This window comes from Scatophagus argus, chromosome 10 (assembly GCF_020382885.2).
Source record: "Scatophagus argus isolate fScaArg1 chromosome 10, fScaArg1.pri, whole genome shotgun sequence".
Classification (NCBI taxonomy): domain Eukaryota; kingdom Metazoa; phylum Chordata; class Actinopteri; family Scatophagidae; genus Scatophagus; species Scatophagus argus.
Genome location: NC_058502.1, coordinates 6,431,977 through 6,456,726, shown reverse-complemented (window position 1 = coordinate 6,456,726; position 24,750 = coordinate 6,431,977). Strand labels below are relative to the sequence as shown.

At 41.2% G+C, this 24,750-nt stretch overlaps 1 protein-coding gene across 1 annotated transcript in view; it reads left to right on the top strand.

Moving 5' to 3' along the window:
• Positions 1 to 10,301: 10,301 nt before the first annotated feature.
• arid5b (AT-rich interaction domain 5B) overlaps positions 10,302 to 24,750 on the top strand; it is a 74,918-nt gene continuing 60,469 nt past the window's right edge. The window contains exons 1-3 of the mRNA XM_046402586.1: positions 10,302 to 10,431; positions 10,760 to 11,014; positions 20,655 to 20,889. Of these exons, the coding sequence (XP_046258542.1) occupies positions 10,411 to 10,431; positions 10,760 to 11,014; positions 20,655 to 20,889 (511 nt within the window). The 5' untranslated portion in view covers positions 10,302 to 10,410. The remainder of the gene's footprint in view (positions 10,432 to 10,759; positions 11,015 to 20,654; positions 20,890 to 24,750) is intronic.

Below are 24,750 nucleotides of genomic sequence, written 5' to 3'. Positions count from 1 at the left end.
GCTGCGTATTCCTATTTCTAATGCAGAGCTGCTTTATTCAGGGAAATCACACGGAGCCATTGGTGGAGGAACTACATAATGTCATCTGAGTGGAATTACCACAGTGCAGAAATGCCACTTTGTAATAATAATGATAATACTAGTAATAAAAACTTACTTCATGCTTTATGGATGAATTAAAGGACCCTGGATTGTATTCATATGATATACTATATATGTGTGGTCCTGCTTTGTAAAGCCACGAAAAGATGCCCAAAAAAGAAATCAGGCCGTCAAAACAGTAAACCTGAAATGTGTCCCATGTTTTCAGGTTAACCAGCATATCTAGAAACTGAAAAGTTTTGAACTGAACGACAGCTAAGTTCTAATTAATTATGTACACAACTCGGTTCTTAATGTTTCTCATCAGTGGTTAGGCTTTGTCATAACATAAATCCACACAATCATGCAGTCTAATCATAGATCTTATTATCTCACCTAGCAGGAAATAACACGTCAAACCAAATCCAGCCCAGCTAAAGTACACATACGCAGACAGACAGACACACACACACACACACACACAGACTTGCGAGTCATTTTGCCCCACTTGGCTGCATGTTGAGTAGATTTCTATTCAAATCAATCTGGCGAGAGAGGAAACAGTTGAAAAAGGCCTGTAACCTTGGAAAGGAGACAGAGCTTTCCTGTCTTTGTTCCAAACTGTCTGTCATCATCCCCTCGGTTTGCATCACGTAAAATCACAACGAGAATTTCAGACAGTGTAAAAAAAAAAAAAATAAAGAAAAAAGAAATAAAAAGTAGAGCAGAGAGTATCCAGCTGCATGCAGGGAAAAGAAAGAAAAGAGAGAGCCCTACATCCTGTGCTGAAAACCACTGTGGGTTGAGATTTTTAAGAAACCACTGTATATTTAGGAAACATGTCCCTGGTGCTTGTCCTGTTTCCTGGTTTCTAAGCTACTGAAGTCTAGGATAAACTTTAAACAAAAAAAGTGGCACCGAAACAGAAATCAAACCAATTTTTAGTTGAGAGCGTTTCCCACTTGACTACGACAACTTGCCCTGTCAAAGAGGGACAGACAGTCAGTCAGCCATAAACAAACCTTCCTCTGTTGACTGACACAGAAAGGCCATCCAACACCAAAACCTTGATCTGGTGATACCCAGCGATTCAGAGCGAAGGCTGCTGCTCAAGTCTAAACTCATGGCTGCGTGGAGATGATGATGACAGCCATGGCCTGTGGGCTCTGGTCACTGATCAGCAGTGAATCCCTCCACACTGCTTCTTCAGTCAGCACTGCTACAAAGCTCACACAGAGCCACGCTGTTCTCTGTGTCAGCACAAAACGTAATGTACAATCGAATAAAAATAGACCACAGCAGAACAATAATCTGCCTCAGCTGTGAGATCAGTGATTAAATGTTGCTGGATATAATAGCCTACAAGCTACGAAGGACAAAGACTGTTAGATATAGAAAAGAACTGATGACTAAAACTAAATTAAAGTACAATCAAAACTGGCTCAGTTAAATGTCTGTACTTGTGTGCAGAATGATCCCTAAACTCGCAATTTCCAACTCTGAGAAATGAGAAAAATTCATCGTCAAATGTTTTGGCTGTCGTGCAGGTTAGTGAGGGTGATGTCTGAGGAAAACACCCTCAGTTTTCATGACATTTACACTGTGTAGACGAATGTGTCGGGGCACACCTATTTATCACTGAATTCAGGTGTGGTGTGGGGCATTAAGGGGAAATCTCAATCTTAATTTTGAACAATGTTATGCTTCCAACTTCATAGCAGCAGTTTGGGGGTTTAGAATGCCTTAGAATGCAATGTCATTAAAGTGCCAGACAGCCATGTAATGGTCAGGTGCCCAAATACTTTTGTCCACATAGTGTATGTGACAAGGTTCTCTTTAACTTTGTGGTCTCGGGGACGGATTAAGGGTCCCCCGGTCCATAATCCGTCCCTATGTGGTCTCAGTCTTGTGTCTTGCTGATTCATACAATAGTGGTGTCAGCAGCAAGCTAGGAGATCTATATATTGTGACTATATATTCCTTATCTGTTATGTGTCTGCTTGAGTTCAAGTGTTCAAGTCTAGACATGGGAAAGTATTTTTGCTCTACTCTTTTCTTGTAGTGTATATATGTATACCTATAAATTAGTCTTGGTTTAAACACTTTTATAGCCTCGGGCTTCCCCTGCGGCTCAGTAGGTATGTTGAGTCATCCTGCTTTACAAATTTGCCAGCCCTCAGAGATTTTCATTTGTTTAGGTTTCAGGTTACATAAAGCTTAAGTGTTGCATGCCTGAACAGCTGTTTAAAGGGGCTTTTTTCCCACCCTGACAAGAAAATAATTCAAGTAGAAACACGTTTCATGCACTAAAATTGTAATATTAAAAGCACATCAGACGCCGACAGAACATTGGAGGCATTAGAAACATTTCATGTTGCGTTCAGAGCTGCAACCTGCCCTTGAAACTGCATTTTTTAACACTCAAAGCCACAGTGCAATTTTTATCAGCAGCTTGTGACCAACAGCTACATTTCTCTCAAGACTGGATAATTAATAACTTGGCTATTATGTTACACTGTAAATTACCCTCTGTGATCCAGTGTAATACAGCTGTCACCGGCTCAGTGTCATTATTGTTGTATCCCAACAGGTGGCACTCAACACCACGGCTTCTGAGTGGAGGACAGCAAAACTGAAAGTCACACCTTGATTAGTCAATCTGCCATTTCTGCAAATGGACAAAAAGCATGACACCACCGAGGAGGAGGGGGCGAGACTGAAGAGGCTCTATTAAAATTAGCAGCCATATCTCTGTTTGTGTGTGTGTGTGTGTGTGAGTTTATTTTTAGGGATGTTTTCACACACAGTTACCACAGTTCACAGTGGATGTAACTCATATTTTCCAAAAAGAGAGCTCCTTTTAAGGAAGAAAACCACAGAATCTAACTCCTCCTTTGTTTATTCATCTAATTTCATGGCAGCTGTGAGCGCATTAAAGCCATGTCAGTAACAACACAAGTGGATTGTTTTGCAAGTATAAACTCTCTTTACGCAGCACAGGTCATGGCTGAGGCAGGTGGCTAAACGGCCGCACGGCTCTGGCCTCGATTCTCTCTCCTCGTTTCAAAAATATCGTTTCAACTCAAGGCCCTGCAGAGTCACACATGTCAGACATTTGCATGGGAAAAATTGGACTTAAATGGGTAACACATGACTCATTCTGTCTCAGCCCCGACAGCTGCAACAGGCCAAGCGGTTATTGGACAAATATGATTCGCCTCAGAACAGAGCGAGTCTTCAAAGCTTTTCCAATGTGGAATCTTTGACGTAAGCCGAAAAATAAAGAGATATTGAAGGGGATTTAGTGTGAAACATATTGAGTTACATCTAAACCATATCATGAGTATTCATTTTCCTTTCACTCGCCGGATTTTTTTTCTCTGACCTTAACCTGACAACTGTTATGAATTCTGCATTAGCAATCAAAACAAAAGGCTATTATGCAGCTCAGTGTTGGCCCCCGGTTGCTACTTGGCTCATACTCCCTGTACAGTAAACAGCCCACAGATGTTTCACATTGATATTAAGAACCTTAATTTGTCCTGTGCAGAATAAGGCCAAGCATAGCGTGGGGATTAAGTTCTCAGCCATGTATCACACACAGCAGAGACAGCAATCTCATTTAGCTTGAGTGAAGTTTACAGTGAGTGGGTTTTGCATAGGTCATTAGTTGTCTCAAAATACCCCCCGTCACCATAGCAACTTCAAGTGACTGCTAAATTGCCTTATAAAATGTGATAAATTATTAATGCTAAGAGGGTTTTTTTTTTTTTTTTTTTTTTTTTGCTTTAATATGTGTATTCAGGCTCTGCGCTCCGAACAAAATTTTCTTTCCTGCACTGCTGTAATGGAACAAATTCAGCAGTTGTCAGTCATATTTCAAAACTTATCCATCGTCTCCATTCTTGGATAGGCTGACTGCTGCGTCCTGATTTGCAGATACATCACAGGGATTACAGAGATTACTGCAGTATTGCACACATGACAACTGAAGCTGTTATTCAGAAGGGATACCTTATGACAAATCTCAAAAACCGCCGGTGTAAAATAGCTGCATTGTAATTGCCAATACACATGGTTATTTGCCATATACATAATGCAGTAGCTACTCCCAGCCCAGATGGGAGGGTGACACGCACCAGTGAATAATCTGATCATAGATGTCTGCTGACATTTATGCCCGTTTTATAACAATTTGGTGTTTGACAGAAAAGGCAGACTCATTACACAGATGGTAAACGCTGAGGTCACTGTCCTCAGCAACTTCATTGTCAGTGATGGTTTGACCAGTGGGTGCAATAGCCCGACTGAAGTTTGAAAAGCAGCGACGAAATCATAAATGCCGAGATCAAGTTCTGTATTAATGTATTCCTTAGATGTGAAGGTGACACTGTGACCTCTTCGCTTCAAAAAGACATTATTATTATTTTTAGATACAGTGGTGTTTGCCTCTCTTCCTGCTCTGAAAACATCCATAACTCACAGGCAGCTGTAACTCAATCTAACAAAATGCATTTTCCATCACTCTCATCTTTTATAGTTATACCCATCAGACATTTACATAAATACATTATTCATGGTTCTAATCCCGGTTTCAGATGGAGAGATATAAAATGCGGCTCTGTGTGTGTGTGTGTGTGTGTGTGCGTGTATGGGAGTGTGTGTCCTGATGTTTATGCAGATTGCAGGGGAATGAAGCAGCCTATTTTGTTTGTGGTTTGCACATTTCTGATTCAGCTGAGCACTCTCCATCAATGAGGCAAATTTACATTTGCTGTGGCGGTAATAACCTAAAACCCATAGTGATGTTAACACTTGTATACACTTGAATTCACGTTGCCCTGCCACATGATTACATTTGTGTGGCGCTTAATAAAATGACTTACTTGACATTATCAAACAATTCAGCTGTAATAGCGGCCCACAAATGTGAAATTGTGTTTCGCAGGCAATTAGTTCATTGTCATGGCAGTAATTCATGCTGGGCCAACCAATGTTTGCCTTGTGAATTACTATGCCTAACACACATGTAAATATACGGTACTAGGTATGCTCAGTGGCCGCAGCCATGAATGGATACGATAATTGGTTTGTTGGAGACGAGGGACCTCAATGTGGAACGCCGTAATTGAAAAGATGGATTACAGAAAACAAATTATGCATAAAACATGATATGGTAGAGTAGCTCAGATAAGTAAGTGTGATATCAGACAAGAACAAAAGGACTGAAATGCATATTTTTTTTTTCAAGATGTTTTTTACTCTTGTGTGAATAGTAATAATCCACACAGTTCACTGCATCCTTTGATGTTCTGAAGATATCACTGCATCACAGATATTTATGAGCTAAGTCGGTTAATATTCATCTGAAAGTACACTGGGCAACATCTGCTCATACACACAGAGTTCATCTCAAATAGCCTCCAGGTGAGCAAATCGAACTTAAGTCCTGATTAAAAGTGATCCTTTTCAATAAACTAATTGGATTTCTCATGCGTGTGCTGTCCACTGTAGGTTGACTCACATGTGATTGATTGGAGAGAAATGTAACACCCCGTTATAATGAATCTAAGAGGCTAAAATTAGCCCAGCACCATCGCTCAGATCTCCCGTTACCTTCACTACAGTCATGCTGCAGACAGGAGGTATTGTTATGTGATTACAGCAGCACAGAGACGCAGGTGTAAAGTTACTATTGAAACATGTTCCTGTGGACAAATTTACTTGATGGATTTTTAATGTCCCAGGGCTTTCCACTGATGATAGATGGCTATCCACTGGGTAATGCGATTGTGCATGTAGAATGAGTAGGAGATAGAGTGTGTTGCCCTAATTTCTCAGAAGCTTTCTTGCTTTAGTCATCTGTAGATTTTCATAATGCCTGGCAGCGTGATTAGCAATGTGGAGCCAAATATTACACTGAGAGCTTTTACTGTAAGTAAAAGTGATCTGTGGCCATCTACAGGCTGTATATCCCCTTATTGCACAAGTCTGACTGTTTTCTCTTTAAGGCTATTTGCAACACTTTATTAGATGACTAATTTAGTAAATGAGACTCTGGTTCTATCCTTCAGTGATCTATTCTCCTTTGGTATAGAACATATTTTGACAAACAGTGGTGGAAAGTACCTTTATTCAAATATGGTACTTTGGTGTAATTTTGTAGACACTTGCACTTTATTCAGATATTTACATTTTCTTTTACTCCAACACATTTCAGAAACAGGGAAATATTGTAATTGTACTTTATGACTTTTATCTGACCACAGTAGTCACTACATGTTTTTATGCACGAAAACATGATCAAACACGAATGACTTATAAAGTGGTTAAAATGAGTAACGCCTCACACAAAACACTTAGATAGTGATAGATAGATCTATGATTCCATTGCCTATTTGTTGATTCATTATATAAATAATATTTCTAATATTGTACTGAATGAATATAGAGGGATAAGTAGTCAAACCCAGGGTGGTAGACCAGTGGGTTTCAAAGTCCTCGAAACCTCGAGGGTCCCTGATGGGGTTCCACAGCGTCCCAGCAAAAGGGGGAATCATTTATTTTCACTATGGTGGTAAAATGCATGACTATTTTGGTCACAGGTTTCATCCACTTTCTGTAATAAAACATTTTAAAGCAAAATTTAATAAGACATGGGACAAAATCTCATCAGTTGGGGGCCAGAGGTCTGATCTGTGTCAAATTAGGGATCCTTGACTTGAAAAAGTTTGGCAACCACTGGGTAGGTAGGTGATGAAAATAAACCTAATTTAATCCTGCAGTTACTCATTCTGCAGCCACTTGGGAAAAGTGAAAACAAGCTGTAAACAAAACACTCATATTATCATGTGAACTTGTTAGCAAACTTTTTAGTAAACTGTTGCCTGTTTTCATGTCTGTCAGATTCGGGGCAACCTGATTATTAATTTGGAGTCTGTTTCGGGCTACCTGACCTCATTGTAAGTCCAACAGACCTGTTTGCTCTCCTTTTAGCTTAGCTTTGCTCTCTTTTGTGGCTACACAGCTGCTAAATGCTCCTTCATGTTTACCAGCTAGCTTAGCTTCTAACGAGCTAACGTTTTCCATCAGCCATTTGGTGCAGCTGGTGATGGATTTACTAGAGCTTTTTGTCTGAAATTAGCTACGCAGCACCAAAACAGTAAAGTTGTGGGCAGAAAACCAAAATAATTCTCTTAAAGTGATAATTCTCTGTGGGTTCATACAAAATTTACACAAAAATGCAACTCTTGCCCACAGGATTTAACCAGACTGAATTATAAAAATATACTTTTATTGTTTTTTGTGTGTTTGATCTATTTACAAATATTGCACTGCATAATTAAATGAGTTTTTATTGTTTTTACATGATCATTAATTCTTTTATTTTTATTTTATTTACTGCCCTTTTAATCAAAATAGTTAAGGTTTATATATTGAACGTTTTATTTCCTGGGTTTTACATGTTGCTCTTGTGCATTTTTAAAAAAAAAAGATGCTACATTTGTGGGGAAAATATACACAGATTGTTAAAAGTATTCTTATAAACATACTTCTTGGTAGAGGCTCAAAACAATGCAGCTGAAGAAAACTGACTGATTTCCTACCTATAGGTGGTTAAATGGTTAACATTATTTGAAGCCATTCTAACTTAAATTCATATTCGTCATTTAGGTATGTCAACATATGGTCAGAATTATGTAGCGATACGCTATTTTAATGGCTTTTGTATTGCTTTGCTGTGGTTTGAAACTGTAACTCCAGCCCTCCCTTTTGAGGTGACTTTCCAACCACGTTTGTGGCTCCCTGCTGAGGCTGCCTCATTATGTGGAATGTGGAACACCTGTGCTGACAAAAAGAGACGTTTCACCACTTGTATGTTTCTGATACAGGCAACAAATAAGCAAATATCTATCTGACACATACGGTATTTATCCTGCCTTTTTGGTTTCTAAAGATTTTTCAGACTTCTTTGCACACTCACGCAGCAAACACACAGAAGAAGCGGTGCCGACGATATCGTGTCAGAGCTTTGCAAACAAAGCGAATAATATTCATATAGCGTGTGATCTTATTTGACTCAGCAGGGGATGCTCTAGGCTTATAGTGCATTTAAATCAGTGTGTCTTAAAGTTAATGTTCAGCTGTTCAATATGGCTTCAGTTTAGTCCTCAAACTACTTATATGTCTATAGACTAATGTTTGGGATGCCTTATACCTTTTATTTAATGTTCATTTATTTATTCTTATCATGTGTCAAGTTCTCTCACTAGGCTTGGTAAATATATCTTATTAAATCTTATGTAATCCCAGAGACGTGCTATGAGGTTGTAAATTTGGATTTTTATATTCAGTGTGTGTGTCACATTTGTCCAGTACCTCTCTATCTTTCAGCACATACCTTGTATTTCAATTAAGATTTCTCAACATGAGGCCTCATTCGCACCGGTTCACATCAATATCTGCATCACAATGTTGCAGTTGCTGCTGGGCTCTCTGGCTGTTGACAGGCAAACACTTGCAGTTGCCAGATAAGAGCTCGAGTGGTGCCATTGATTAACCAGGGACTTCATTATGGAGGCTGCCATTAACAATGCAACCTCATTGATTCAGCCACTGAAATGACTGGGAGAGAAATCAGGAAAGATAACACTAAGAGCTGCAGTTTATATTAGATTCACTGCAGGATCCCAGCACTGCTGCAGCCGCACGGAAGACAATGAGCCTTTGTGTAATCCACCTTTTACTCCGAGCTGATGCACTAAACTGGTACTTAAAATATCTGAGTGTCACAGAACATTGCTTCAGCTGTTTTGGTTTGAATGCATTAGATTTAGCTGCTTCTTTGAATACGGAGCAGTGGAGAGGAATCATACAACTTCAACTAAACCCCACTGATATAATAAATAGAAATCATTATGAACCTTGATTCCACTGAGTCAGCCCCTTTAAGCCAGACAACCATTCATAACTGCAGAGCCACAATAAGAAAGCATGTCCGTTTGGTGGACAGGAAAACGGTGCACTTGATTTGAATCGGTGCGCCTGTATGCTCTGCCCGTAATTTCAGGGAGAGGGAAAAAAAAGCGCATTGCGTAATACTGTACTTGAAATAGCTGGTGTCAGAAGTAGGCTTATGTCGCTGCTGCATGCACTGTGATCTGAGCGGTGGCTAAATGCAGGGCAAAGGGTGGATGATAGTGGAGAAACAGCGCAGCGCAGTGGACAAAGTAGGTACTTCTCGACATATGAATAATTCCAAACAGGCGATAAAATACAGCTGACACATTCAGCAGCGGAGACTGAAAGGACAATGAGTCCGCAGATGTAAACCGAAACCGTGAAGTTTGTTTAAGTTGGTATAAATACCGTGGCCATAATTAACATTTCATGCTTTAATAATGGTTCCCATAATACCTTTGTTAATCCCCGGTGTTTATAGCCATACATTATTATTCAATATAATTATGTAAGAGGCTTCGATCATTCAAATGTGTTAACCCGTGTCCAAATATACCCCGCTGTCTCCACAAGGTCAGCGCAGCGTTTTAAGGTTATTTATTTCTGGATAATGGACCGCCTCGTGAATCCTGTCTCGTGACGCCCCGCTTTCTAACTCGGCCAATTTTTGTCTTTTCATGATCGCGTCAAAATATATATATAAAGGCCATTATTTTCAGCATTAAAGCCAAGCCGCCAAGCCCGAGCCACAGCGCGAGGCAAGTCCCGCTCAAAGCGAAGCCGGCACCTCACGGGTCCCACATTGCCTTTTGAGGAATCATTTGATAGCCCTATTAACTTTCATGTAACATTGTTTCTTGAAGGCATCCACAGCAAGCGCCTCAGTGTCATTACTGTGAGAAATGTGCTTTCATACTGAACGTCTTTTACAGAAGTCCTGGAAGACGCAGAGCCTGAGAAAAGCCCACAAACGTAGAATATTCTGATAAGTTTAGCTTTTATAGGCGGACCGTTTTGCGCTGACGATATTTTCCATTTTTATACAAAAGTGCTACTCACTGGTGGTTGAAATTTGTTAATATTTTTATTTTTATACGCTAATATGTTATCCAAACACGCGATTATGCTGAATAGAAGTACGCCAAAAAATCATTATCACAGATTTACTCCAATAAAATAAATAACGCGATCTTACACAATCTTTCACGCCGTGTATTCACCTCAAAACACATTTTTAAGGGCTCTTTTCCGGCTAATACACGATGTTTTAAACTCCACAGAAATATGTTCCTTGCAGGACCTTCGGCAATCCATTCAAGCCAGCAAGTTTGGAGAGCGTGTTGAGTTTAATCAATTCATAACGTCGAGATGGAGCCGAACTCACTGAAGGTAACGTTTGTTATCAACCGTCGATTTGTTTTATTTTCGCATTGCGCTGGTCGCCGCCGGCTGTAAACTGTACTCAGGTGTTTTAATTCACAAAACTTTGTCCCAATGCGTTTTTAGCGTGACCACATCTGTGTCATACGTTGAACATCTAAAAATAGTTACGTGATACTAATTGTGTGAAGAAAACTGAGATATTTTGTCAGCCGCGCTTAATAAAGCAGCGACGTTTGAAATGTTTGTGTACACTCAGCTGCGATTTGTTTACCAAATGACTTGATAAGCCATTCATTAATTTCTCCATTTGTGTGTGTGTTTTTTCCCTCTACAGTGGGTGGGCTCGTCTTGCGGTTTACATGGACCATATATATTCTATAAAGCCTTTAAATTTACCCGGGACGGCAAACCGAGGATTCTGTCTCTCGGAGACTTTTTCTTCGTCAGATGTAAACCAGAGGATCCTATTTGCATAGCGGAGCTTCAGCTACTCTGGGAAGAAAGAACAAGCAAGCAACTTTTATCAAGCTCTAAACTTTATTTTTTACCCGAGGATACTCCCCAGGGACGGACAGTCGCCCACGGAGAGGTACGGATGTGAACCTCCTGGTGAATTAATTGTAAAACGCTTGTTGTTCATCCTGCGCGAGCTCCCTGTTGTTCGCGAGCATTTTCATTAAATAGCATTAAGAGTTGGCAGTGCATGTGTACTCTCCGGTGGCAGGCATTCGTAAACACACGTATTGATGTTGACATTGATGTATCCTCGCAGTCAAAAGACTGACCTACAGCGGCATTTGTCCCTCTAGGTTTTTACTTTAGCCTATTTGTCTATTGTGGTGTCAACTGCTGAATGTGCACTTGTCCAAGCCGCGCTCAAAAAGGCTGCCGCTGCGCTCTATGGGGTTAATTGTGTTATAAAGGGGAAAATCCGCAAGAATCCTGCGCCTGAGCTCTGTCATTTCATTTCTTGGTAAAGCGTGTCAAATTCTGACATATGGGCGGAAATTGCGAAACGGTAATGAATGCACGGGGTCAACTCGGCTCAGATCGGTCTGTGCGATAGTTATTAGATATTTTGTAATACCGCCTGATGTTGAAAGAGAGACAGAGCGAGTCATAAAGCGTGGCAGAGCAAAGCCAGCGCTGACACGTTTTAACTACTCTCCAAGCTTTGCATAATTTTCCATGTGGACATTTCCATCCCCAACAATGCGATGTTGTCAGCTCACATTTGAGGCGGCACTTAAAACGCCTCCGTGTTACATTACGCCGTTTGTTGGCACTGAAAAGCAATAGTTATGATTGACTGTGGCCATATGTGGCGCTTGTGATCCGGTTACATCGTTGCACTGAATGGCATTGCTCAGATATTGGGATTTTTTCCTCCCCCCCCCATTTCTCCACCTTCTGTAAAACAAATGATGTGTTGTTTTCTCTCAGCCAGCCGACAGCAGCACTTCAATTACTACTATGCGCTTTTTGATCACTTGCGGCTGCATGGAAATCATTCTCTGCTGCTGTTATATTGTTTGTAGCGAAAAGACAAAGCCGTGTTTGTGCTCCACTCTTCCGCTGATGGTTTACTTACATTCTTTCCTCTTGAGTAATAGAGTGGCTATCACATTTCCCTTTCATGAGAAAGGTGGCTATTTATGGTCTGCCGCTTAGACAAGCTCTCATCTTTGTGGCAGAATTCTTCTATGAACGGGTATCATCTCCTGAAGCCCTCTCGCCTTAGCCTTTAACACGCTGCAATTATTTAGTAATTACTTTAAGTGCATGCATCGCCGATTCTAAGGCCACACTTGCGCAACGACACATCAGCTCCGCCCCTTTCCCAAAGACTTATTTGCATTGCTAAGTGCTTACATTCCAGTCCATTGGGTATATCTGGAAAATATTATACTAACTACGTGAAGGGCTGCCAAATCAAATCAGATCTTAAAGGAATATGCGACACACAGTTTGGGCGTTTGATAATAAAAGAGTGAAATCATAAATGCAGCAGCTTGCATCACAGCACACAATCCTGCACAAGCGCACCTTACACTGATGCACCTTCTCTGAAGTTGCACTCTGATCATGGAATAAAGCAGATTATGAAATAATAATATAACCTGGGGGATGATATGCAGTGTGGGGACCTGCTGACCTCAATTAAAGGACTTGTCAAACCTCAGGCTCTCTGACAATCGGACTACTTACTGTATATTACACAGTGGAAATTGCCCTGACAACTTCAAGTCAGTTTATGACCTTCGCTGAGCCCATTCAGATTCTCGCTGACTTTGCCCCATAACACTAATCTGCGCTGCATGAGTCAGCTAGGAGTGCTTACAGATGCAGCCTGTAATCCAGAAAACAAACAGGAAGGGTAAACCAGCCTCACAAAAAGAAAAGCTGTGTTGTTTAAAAGTCATTGGCTGTACTCCGCCGCGCCTCGGTTGATATATGTGTGAAAAAAATTATTTGTGTTTCAAACGTAAACATTAGCAAAGAGTTCAGTTTTAGCTACGTGGGGGGAAATGGAGTTTATAAACCTCACATTAGTCATTTTTCTCCAGTGCTGTGGTAGCCTATAAAGACAGATTAATGGCTGCGGAGTTACACACTGAACTGTAAATCTGTAATAGGCTGGCTGAAAAGCAGGAGTTCAAATTAGCCCAGTGACTCATGCAGATACAAACTCGATAACATACAGCTCTCAGGAAGTGTGCTATTTTCACAAGGTTTTAGTGCCAAATGAGCTGATGGGAGGCATCGTGGAGGTGAAACCACGACGTGGTGTCATCGAGGCTTGTTTATTCTTAAATCCTGTTGATTCATGAATATTTCCACACAACGCAAAACAGGCAGTGTTTGACATTTGACATGTAAACAGCCAGTGCAGTGGCACTCCCTTTCTCACACCTCATATCTGTGCAGATAGCTATTATCATAAGCCTGAAGCCAATATCCTCCAAATACCAAAAGGCACGACTTCTTCAAGACACCAGAACAATTCTTATGTTGAACCCGCTCACTGGAATTGGATTACTGATTCACTTGTGTTCTCAGCGCAGAGCTATGATGTAATTTCCTGGTTATTTCTCAGGTATTTGTTTGCCCTCAGCCTCCCCTCGCGCTGCGTTTTGCCATGTTTTGCTGGTGTGTGCAGTGACAAGAGGAACCAACCCATGACCTACTGTGCTTGTTTTTCTTCTGTCACAGGGTTGGAGGTCAATTCTTATTAAACACGGTCAGTTTTAAATCCAGACAGCTTTGGCTGGAAATAGAAATAATGATTCATTGAATAAGCCTTACCTCTCTGCGCCTGTGTTTGCTTAAAAGTTGATAAACAGATCCAGAGAAAATGTACGAATCTATTTATCCTGACTTAATTATTAAGTCCATATGTGTGTGTACGGGGGTGTGTGTGTGTGTGTGTGTCGGGGGGGATCTATTTTTCATTGTATCTCAGCCTGACAAGCAGTGTTTACCCCCACCAGTTGAGCTCTGCTTGCTCTTTAAACAGGCTTTGTGTTGAGTTGCTCACCCATTATGACAAACCCTCTACTGGGGCCCTCTGCTGTATTTGTCTGCCTGCAAACTGCCACCGACTAAACAGGCACATGTGTTTTAAAACTCACTGAGTGACACATTATGTCTTCTCACTGCAAACTGCTGCCTGCCTCTGCGGCTGTAATACTTTCTGTTTTGTTTTGGGTTTTTTTTTTTTTTTTGGACTCGCTCGTTCCAGGAGAGAGCTGTTGGACAGTGTTTGTAGATAACAGCTCACCCCACACAACACCCACTTATTGTAGACTCTGCTTCGGGCGGTTAATTGCTTATGCTTATCTTATACTATATATCCCACTTTAGTGCAAATACAGCAAGGCGCTCTTAATGGGAATTCACGACCGCAGAGAATATTTCTGGATCATGTTATATTAATGTGCTATTATCATCACCTCTGATTTCATCTGACCTCTCTTCTCCTCTATTCTATCCCTCTAGCTGACAAGGCTTTGGCACACACACACACACACACACACATACACATGCACTGACAGGCTGGGGACTGCAGCAGTAGGCCAGTATTGATTGCTGTGGAAAACACTTTGGCATGTATCCAGAGCCATTTCTTCAGTACATGGCAGTAGTCCATGCATGTGTTTCAGTGCTTGGAAAGCCAGCTTGTAGGGAAATTAGATTGTATTCATTTGCTGCTTCTTTGATTTTTCCTAAGGGAAAAACCCTGAATGGGTAATTCAGGCATCTGGGATGCTAGTTGAATTAAGTGTAAGTGGCTTAGATATGCGACCAGCATTTTGATGGATAAGGTCGTTCTGCTGAATGACTTGAGTGTAAATGTGATATGGCAGATTTTTACAGTGATCTTTTTAGAACATTCATACTGCTGCCTTGTCTTGGCCGGTTTGTGCATTATACCAAATCTCCCCATTCACACAACAATGGCAGGAATTTAGAAGTGGAGGGAGGGAATGGGGAGGGAGGGAGGGAGGGAGGGGACTTTTAGTGTGCATGTGTGGCGTGCACGCATGTGTGCCTCCTCCTGCCGCAGAACAAGTCATTAACTCTGCACACTGCCCTCCAGTGAATTCCTCACCATTGCTGAAATAGCATGTAAATTATTACCAGCTTTTTAGGATAGTGTAATTTAAAACCTTTAAAATGGAATACCCTGGACTTCAAAGGCTATTAAAAACCCTGCTAACATTTCCCATCGGTTTTAGGAGTTGTCATTTCTGTTCCTTCACGATCTTCTGATATTTTTTTGTTTTTTTTTCGCCAAACTGTTTTGTGTCTTTGCTGCCTAAGTAATGATATGTTACAGCAGTTCCTCGGTTTGTCAACACACAAGAGTCTTTTGGTGCTCTTTAACTCCGTTTTTTCCACTTTGTCATTGACTAACCACTTGAACAGGCAAACATTTGCCTTGATGCATGACTCCAGTGCCCCCAGCTACAGTGGATCGTTATTATAACCTTTGAGGAGCAGCCACAGAAGAGAAGCTCTTGCTTAATACTCCAGCCGATATTTTTCATTCCTAATGGCGACTTCTCAGATGGCGCGTGTGGAATCATCACAACATGTCTTTGTGCGCATTCGCGAAAATGCAAAAGTACAAAGACGCGGTGATTCGGGGGGAGCTGACGCAGCTTTTTTCTGGTGTCACCTTACATGATGGATGCCTCACCCGCTTCCAGAGAGGCTTTGAAATCTGCTGTTATCTCGCTATTTTTCTCTGTCATTATAACAGCCAAAGAATGCTAAGTTCGTATATCACCCCGGCTCATGTAAGAGCAATCTCTTAATGGAATCAGTGAATAAAAGATGAATTCAGCACCCCGCAGATATTACAGCAACTTTTATGCATATGAATAAACCTCATGCATGAAGTGGCAGAGCGTTGTGTACAATAACTCTCACCTTTTAAATGTTGCACCTTGAACTCTTTCTAGTATTGAGGCAGCCTCCAAAAACATATTCTAATTCAATTGTCCCTGGCTCACTTCCCAGAGCTCCTTTATAATTCCCAGATAAGTTTGTTTTGGGACACCGAAGCCAAGGTCAGTCATGGGGAGGGTACATAGATAATGAACTCATATTATGTTTCATACCCTCGTTCTCTCTCTCTCTCCCTCTCTCTTTCTCTCCTTCTTCCTCTCCTCCTTCTCCTGCTCTCTCTCCCTCTGTCTCCTCATTGTCCATGTCACCATGTCCATTACTCAATTACTAATCTCCTTTGGCCTTAGGAATTCCAGTGCTGACCTCTCTGAGGCAGCAGGCTGAAACCTTCCCAGCATGACAGGAGCTTTGTGTATGTGTGTGTGTGTGTGTGTGTGAGTGTGTGTGTGTGTGTACCCACAGTATAGAAAGGCACCCACCCACTGGGAGCATGCACCCCTTGACTCCCAAGCTGAAAGTCCTGTCCGGGACGATGAGACGCTCCACTGTAGAACGCTGACAGTCAGGAATGTCTCCCTCGCTGTTTGTGCATGGGAATTGTTCGTATTGATATGGAATATTTCAGGGTGCATTGTTTCTAATTGGATCATCGAATATAGAATCGGGAATGTCCCTTATGTGCTGTTTTGCCACCAGTACACTGCCGCATCCATACAAATTGAATGATATGGATTTTAGTGAGTTTAATTTCAGTGAGATTGCTGGAGTTGTGGGCTGCTGGAACAGAGTTATCTACAGTTTCGCAGCAGAAGTCTGCCCCCCCCCCCCCCCCACACACACACACTTTCAGTCCATTATGTGCAGTCACAGCAATAAATTCACTCAGTAATGTTTTTGGAGATATCATGCAGCTGCAGTAATAACATGAATTATTGATAGAAGAACGGAGACGGAATGTAACATTCAGCTGTTAATGTGTTACCTTGCATTTTAACTCAGTCGTAAAATGAGCAGTCAGAGAGTACGTGCGTTTATTACACGAGGTAAAATTATTGTGGTACTTTAAGTCATTTACTGTGGGATTCAGAGTTTGTAAATGCTCTTAATGCGTCTGTGTAGGAAGTGTCACTGAAATGACGCTGGACTGCTTGGTATGTTGCTGATGTGAAGTGTCACCTCTTGGCTGTGGGCTCGCAGTCCTCTGACCTATATTATCAAGCGGCCTGCTGGCTGTGTCTGCTGCCTAGCTGAACTATCAGCTGCCTAACTCGAAACGACAGGACAGTGTGGATGGGCGGCATTTACAGGAGAGCAAGTTTCTAAAGCACATCTTTGAAACCGAAAATCCAAGGCATGAGTCGAAGCCCTGCGGCAGGGCCGACGGATGCCTCTGGAAACAATTAGTCGATTAACTGATGTGACGGAAAACGAATTGGAAATTTTAATGATAGGCTAATTGCTTAAGTCGTTTATGAAGCAAAAATGCAACTGTTATTTTGATTATCAGTCATTGTGCTGATTAGTTTCTGGGTTTACGAAATCCAAGAAAAAGAAGTAATCTCTTTGGGTGCATTTTCACCATTTTCTGAATCAGCAGACGATACAGTAATGTAAACACTACGGGCTGGCACAAGGCCGTTGCTGTGATCGTATCTCGGCGAGCGACTGGGTTGACTGGTTCTCCCTACCCCCACTTTCATGGAAATGTTTCTCAATTCTACAGTATTTCACTAAACATTTCTCAGGCAAATATAATGACTTATGAAAACCACAAGCTGGTATTCAGCTTCCTGACTGTTTGTGCTACATCACACAGCAGCCCACAGACTTCAGCTGGTGTAAAGTTGGCTTCTAACATAAAAAAAAAATGAATGTAGCCTGTTTTGGCTCTGTTCATAGACTGATTATATTCTGGACTGTGTTGACAGCTGCTGAATTGCTCTCACCTGTTGTGTTTTGCTCTCAAGCCGAACAAGTCCCCAAACAGGATCTGTTGACACACACACAAGGCACCGTGTCATTCAGCTGATTGATATAGAGGGAATGGCTGTGTGTTTTGAAGGTTTTCTGTTGCTGTGCGTATGCTCTGGTGTGCTATTGAATTACTTGAAGTATTGCAGTTTGACTCATACATCAGCAGCAGAACATTCAGCGCATTGTTTTCGTTTCGAATGGACTCGACTGAAATATTTCACGGTTTTGCTTCTCCTTGTGCCGTCAGTAGATCGCATCAAAGTACAGTAGCTAATTCTGTAGAGATACAATACAATGTGCTTCTTTTGGCTGCAGGCTGAATGCTATTTGCTGTTGCTCTACATTATTCAAATGGCCTGATTTTCTGAAGGCAGAAACAGCACTCAGTTTTTCATTGCATGGAAAGCCGGTTACAACCACCCGCCACCACTTGACAGCTGAAGACAGCTCATTATAAGAAGACCGAAAACCCATGTTTGATGTTTCTACTTAGTGAGGGAGGCACAGCTATATCAAGCTATCCCTCGCAGGCTTTTCCTTTATAAGGAAATACTGTCTCCAACTGGTTGGGATTTGATATGCCTGTAGTTGCAGATGATGTGAGAACTGAATATGGGTAATTGTATAGACAGAGCACTCAGAGAGAATCTGCAGCGCGGACAAGCCTTGTGTTTGTTTTTAGAATATGGCGATAAAGAAGAAGAGGAACCCTTTGAAATAATCTGTTAGAACATGGAAAATGCAGCTCAAAAGAACTTGATACATAAAGGTTCACAAAAGAAGGATTTACTGGGATTGGATTTTATTAGATCGTATAGCTTTTATTGTGTCAACCCTCTCTGCATTCATGCACACAGTGCACAAACACATCAACATAGAGTAAATGTTATTTTAATGCCACTAATACACAAGCTCTTTGAGGGGAAAATATGTACAGTCAGAGAGATTCCTGGTAAATTGGAGATAACCAAGGTAAACATCAGAGACCTACTCAAAGTCTGTGTCTCTGCCTGTACACATCTGTCCTCCAGATTTCCCCCATCTCTGTAATAGCCATCTTCCAGCACTCCACTCTGTTGGTAACAAACACTTCAGCCATTAGCCCTTCAAATGGAAACACATTTAAGCATTTCTGCTGCCTCCTTCCCTCTCCACTGGACTTGTAGTTCTTCGAGTATGAGAGTTATTTAAAGGGTCTGAATCTATCTCAGGAAGAAAAAAAAAAGGTTGAAGCACGAAGTGGAGAGAGCAAATCTTGTTAAGCCAGCCAATATTATGTACACAAAACCACCACAGCTTTATTCAGCTTACCTCAGCGTCAGCCATGCACATCACTTGCAATAGATTTATATTCATAGTTTCCTGACAGTGTCATGTTAGTTTTATTGTGTGTCAGGTTCACAGCTTTCTGCTGTTCATTCATTACACTCTCACTGTAGCAAATTACATTTCAGAAACTCCTCCACACTTTGAAGGTGTGATCATAGCCGCTGAGTGCGATTCCTGATTTAAAAGCATAATATCTCAACATTCATGGTGAATATCGAGAGCCAGACTTTCTAAATGCTAATCAAAGAAGTCCAAAACATCTATGTCCTCACTGACATTGATTTAACTGCTGGCATAAATTCAATTCAGCAATCATCCACATCATCCATATTCATGGTGGCGTAATTTACTTACATTAGTGTGCATCCACAGCCGTAATGCTACTTGAAGCACATAGCAATTTAGCTGATTAATAAGGACGTTGTTTCCTCTGCTAGCTCTGATTCTGATCTTTGTTCCTATTTTAATCCTGTTTTTACACCACCATCTATCACTTACCCGTGGTGGAACACAGCTGAGTACATTTACTCAAGTACCGCAGTTAAGTACACATTTGCAGTACTTGAACTCTGCTTCAGTATTTTCATTTTATGCTACTTTATACTAATACTGCACTGCATTTCACGGGGGGAAATAATGTGCTTCCACTCCACTGCATTTATTTGACATTTAACAGTTAGTAGTTGTCAGCTTTGATCAGCAAGGGTTTGCATTTAAAACACTGAATTCATGCAAACGATATGAGTCTGTACTCTACTATTAATCTACTCAGTAGGCTTAGTATGTACAATAAGGTATCTAAAACTGGCTCCACATCAACAAACTGCTACTACTACTTCTTATGTGTACTTTTTACTGATAAAAAAGCAACAAACAATATAAAAACACGCAAGGAGCCATTTGCATAATGAGTGCTTTTACTTTTGATATTTAAATACATTTTGCTGACATTACTTTAGTACTCTTACTAAAAGTAAAATTTTCAGTTTTATATTTATATACTATAGTAGTTGTACTTTTAGTTCAGCATCTGAGGATCTGAAATCTTTGTCCTCCACTGTTGCTTCCTGTGTTTTAGTATGGGGAGACACATAAAGTTTTATACCCCAAAAGAGAGCTATAATTGTAAGCAAAACTACTTATTACGAAACAACCAAAGTGGTGAATTTATGGAACAGAACTGAAAACTTGCTGCACACTCATATTTTGTGTTTAAAAGACATAAATATAAAAATGTATGACCAGAATGGCATGTTGCCAGTAGTTTGTTTGTGCGGTTATTTGTGGAGAAAACTAGTTTTCAGTTTCAAAAGTTCACTTTCAGTCATGTGTACCTGCAGATGTGCTGTTTGTGAAATGTTTAGGCCTGTTTGTCTGCCCAACGAAATTGTTTCAAACCCGGTCATAAAATCATGGCACAAGTAAATGATCCATGACCCTGGCACAGTTGCACTTATGTAACTTCCTTTATATGCTGATTGTAATTGGGATTCTGCCCTGCTTCCTTTCAGCATGAGGTAATTGCTGTGTCTGAGAAGGTGATTGTGCGGCTAGAGGACCTGGTGAAGTGGACTGTACCAGACTTCTCAGGATGGGCCCACTGTCTGAAGGCCGAACCTCTCAAACAGTCAGTGCTGCGGGAGCTGGGGACCAACGGGAGGCGGGAGGCCCTCCACCGCTACCGAGAGAGCACCCTGACCAGCGGACTGAACTTCAAAGATGTCCAGAGGGAGAGGGCACAGCTAGGTGAGCGCCTGCAGAAACCTCAATTTCTTTTTCTTAAGTTGTTTGTAAAGAGTTTCTTCTTCTGAAAAGGTTACTGCTGCGTTTCCAGTTTCACTAGGGCTGCTGTGTTTAATGTTTATGTATTTGTGTCCTGTTGCCGCCATAAATCAGCTTATATTTATTGTCCTGTGGTTGGTTTAACAAGTGTCGTCTTGACTGGAGTAATTCATCAGTGTGTAGTTGGAATTCCTCCCGATATAATGAGCTGAGAATCACACTAATAGATGCAGGCTAGAGGTAATGGCAGTCTGTTTGCCAGCACATTACCATCCTACAGTAGAACGGCTCTGTTTCCTGAGTGTGACAGCAACAATGGCAACATCCCCCCCAAAAAAGTTCCATTCAGTGGATAACGTCTTTAAGTAATAGAGTCACATCAAACTGCAGCCCACAGCACCTCTGACACCTTCTTATCCCTCAGTTCAGACCGTAATTGGCTTCGCATCTCAGGAGCTTTAAGGATCATTGCTGTGTGTGTCTGAATGGCAGTCGGGTGTATTCATCATGTACATGGTGTCATTTAGTGTCAGTGATTGTTTGATTCTTGCATCGGGCTCTTGGGGTCTCACTACAGCGTTACCCATGAATCAATCCCAGCATAAAGCTGGACGTCTCTGCAGATGACTCATCCGATGCAAATAGGAAACTGGCATTTGAGCATAATAATCAGTAAGAACATAATGTTCCCTTTGAAGCCATTTCCCACTTATTTGCCTCACTCTCACATCGCATTTCAAGCTATGATGTAATGCCTAAGGTTGATTAATGTAATGGTATGATGTAGCTTAACAAACATGGTGGGAATTGAATTTCCCCATTGTGAGAAAATTAAGGAAATCTTAATCTTAATCTTAATACTGTCGCAGTTATGTTTTGTCAGATTGTAAATGTGTGATTTAAGCCTGGTGATTTAAGACAGAATTTTGGGCTCTGTTGTCCTTTTAAATTCATTTCTCATAATCATTTTATGCCTATAGCCTACATGGAAGTGAAACTGCTATAGGCTTAAAAACATGAGCCATTTTTTCTGTAGAAAATAACGGTTTATTGATGACTCTTGTTCTGTTTTCTGCTCGGGATCTTCCAGGAATGCTGTAATGCCCTTGATTACTCAACTTTGCTTGAATCTCATACGCAAAAAGGACAAGAGGATCAATAATGGATGCTTTGTTGTTATTCCAGTAATCAATATAGTTTGATCGTGCTCACATGTGTGTGTGTGTGTGTGTGTGTGTGTGATTGCTTGCTTTCATAATCAGATGTGTCAGCCTGCTTCTTGAATGATATTATGTTCCATATCTTGGCTTTCTGTAAATGTGCTGTATCAGCCAGATTTTATAGATTTATCCATTGTTAGTGTAATAACTTGACGATGATGCTATTGTTACTGAGGGGTGGTGTGTGTGTGTGTGTGTGTGTGTTGCTAATGAGCAGCGCTGCTGTTAATGACTCCATCAGGCTGTTTCTAAATGCGCTTGTCACTCCGATGGGACACTCCGCCAGAGAATCTGCCCACTCAGCAGAACGGTCTCAGACTCTGGCAGGGCACCAGACACACACACACACACACACACACACACACACACACACACCACACACACACAGAAACACACACATGCTACACACGCGCTACACACCGACACTCACTTATCCATTTGTTTGTTTGTTCACTACTTCTTTGGCGTGTGTCAGTTGTTGACAGGCTTAACAATATGAGAAGGGCAGAGAGTTTGGGAGGGAGAGAGAGAGAGAGAGAGATCACTTATTCATCAAGGCAAATGCACGTTACTCTGAGCAAGGGTTTGCATAGAAATATGAAATATGCTACTGCAATGCTGCTCACTACCGGAATGAAATATTCATGCCACAGCAGCAGCAGATCAGATATTAAAGTACTCTTAAAACGTCCTGCGGCTGAATGTCTGTAATTCTGTGTAATATGTTGGCTCATTGACTAAACTGACGTGTGTTTTTTTTTTTTTTTTTTTTATGATATAGCTACACACTCCTTTTTGGATTTGTATTTATAAACAGGATAGCCTGAGGAAGCTGCTCGCTGTATTACTTGAATGATGTATTTGCTGATTGTTATTCTCAGGCTGATCTGTAACTATGTCAGAGGAATTGGATTGTTCCCCATAACAGGATACTGCAGCAATACCACAAGCTGCACAGAAAACCATTGTGAGCTAAAGAGCAATAAAGTGTGCCATTGTTATCGAGGGAAACTGTTCTCTTTTTTTTTCCAAGTGCGTATCCTAACTTTTCCTGGCGAGTTGCCATTGTGCATTAAGTGCACTGTTATGGATCTGTGTCTCACAGGCAGCATATGAAAAATATTACAAGACAAATGTGTCTCGAATAAATGATGATTGTATTGCTCTTGATCTACATCACATGGGGCATTTTGATTTGGTGAACAAAGCTGCTTTCTGTCCTCAGAACTGCTTAAAGAGTGAAACCAAAGATGCCTGCTCGAAGTAATTAATTAGAGAAAACAAGTGACCTTTAGCTGCTGTCCTGCAGCATCGACAGCTGGGACTCTCTAAAACACACGAGGCAGAGAGATGATTGGTATCATAATTCAAATTCCAGCTTCAGTTGGGCCTTAAAGCGCAGCATTTTAAAAGAGTGGCTAATCATTCTGATGAAGCTTTAAACTAAAGGGACAAACGATTTAATTTGTAGCTGTGGAAACAACCGACAGCTGGCCCGCTCTTACCCTGAGTTAGACGTGAAGATTGACACAACTTTCATGTCTGTGTAGTGGATATGATGCCACTGCTAGTAGTCAACAGTTTAACATGAAGAATGGAGACAGGGCAAGAACTGGCTCACTGTCCAAATGATAGAATTTGACCACCATCGGTGTTGTATCCTGCGTGTTTAATCCACCGAGTCAGGCTGCATTACAGAGACAAAAGTATTGGGGCACCTGACCATTACACCAACAGGGACTTAGGACATAGACAGCTTTGTAGCTATAACAGCTTTCACTCTTCTTGGAAGGCTTTCCACAAGATTTTGTTTCTGTGGGGGTTTTTGTCCATTCATGCAGTAGAGCATTTGTGAGGTCACACACTGATGTTGGACCAAAAGGCCTGGCTCACAGTCTCTGTTCCAGTTCATCGCAAAGGTGTTGGATGGGGTTGAGGTCAGGACTCTGTGAGGGCCAGTCAAGTTCTACCACAACAAACTCATTCAACCATGTCTTTATGGACTTTGTTTTGTACACTGGGGCACAGTCATGCTGGAACAGAAAAGGGCCTTTCCCAAATTGTTGTCTGGGTAAGCATTAAGATTTCCCTTCGTTGGAAGTAAGGGTCCGAGCCCAATCCCTGAGAAACAGCGGCATGAAGAGGTCTGTCTGAATAGTTGTGTCTATATAGTGTAGCCCCCCCCCCCGATTCCTCTCTGCTAAGCTAAGCTAACCAGTGGCTGATGGTAGCTTCACATTAACCACACAAACAAATGACAGTGTTATTGATCTTCTTATGTAACTCTCCACAAAATAGCCCAAAGGTTAATTTTTTCCTCCTAAAGCATACTGCTTTTCCAAGGATTGGTCTTGTTGGGGCCCACATAACACAAATGACATTTAACTACATTAAAGACACCATATAAAACTGATTTAATCGAATTACAGTTTCCAACTTGTGGTATTCCAAGCCAAGAGGACAGCAACGTAACATATTTCTGAGTGTATCTGCTGTACTTTGCAGTTGTTACATAATCTGTAATGTAATTCACTTAATCAGGTAATGCAAACTGTCTACTCAGTTTATCTCGTATTGAAGTGAGCATTAGAGCTTCTTTTTACAG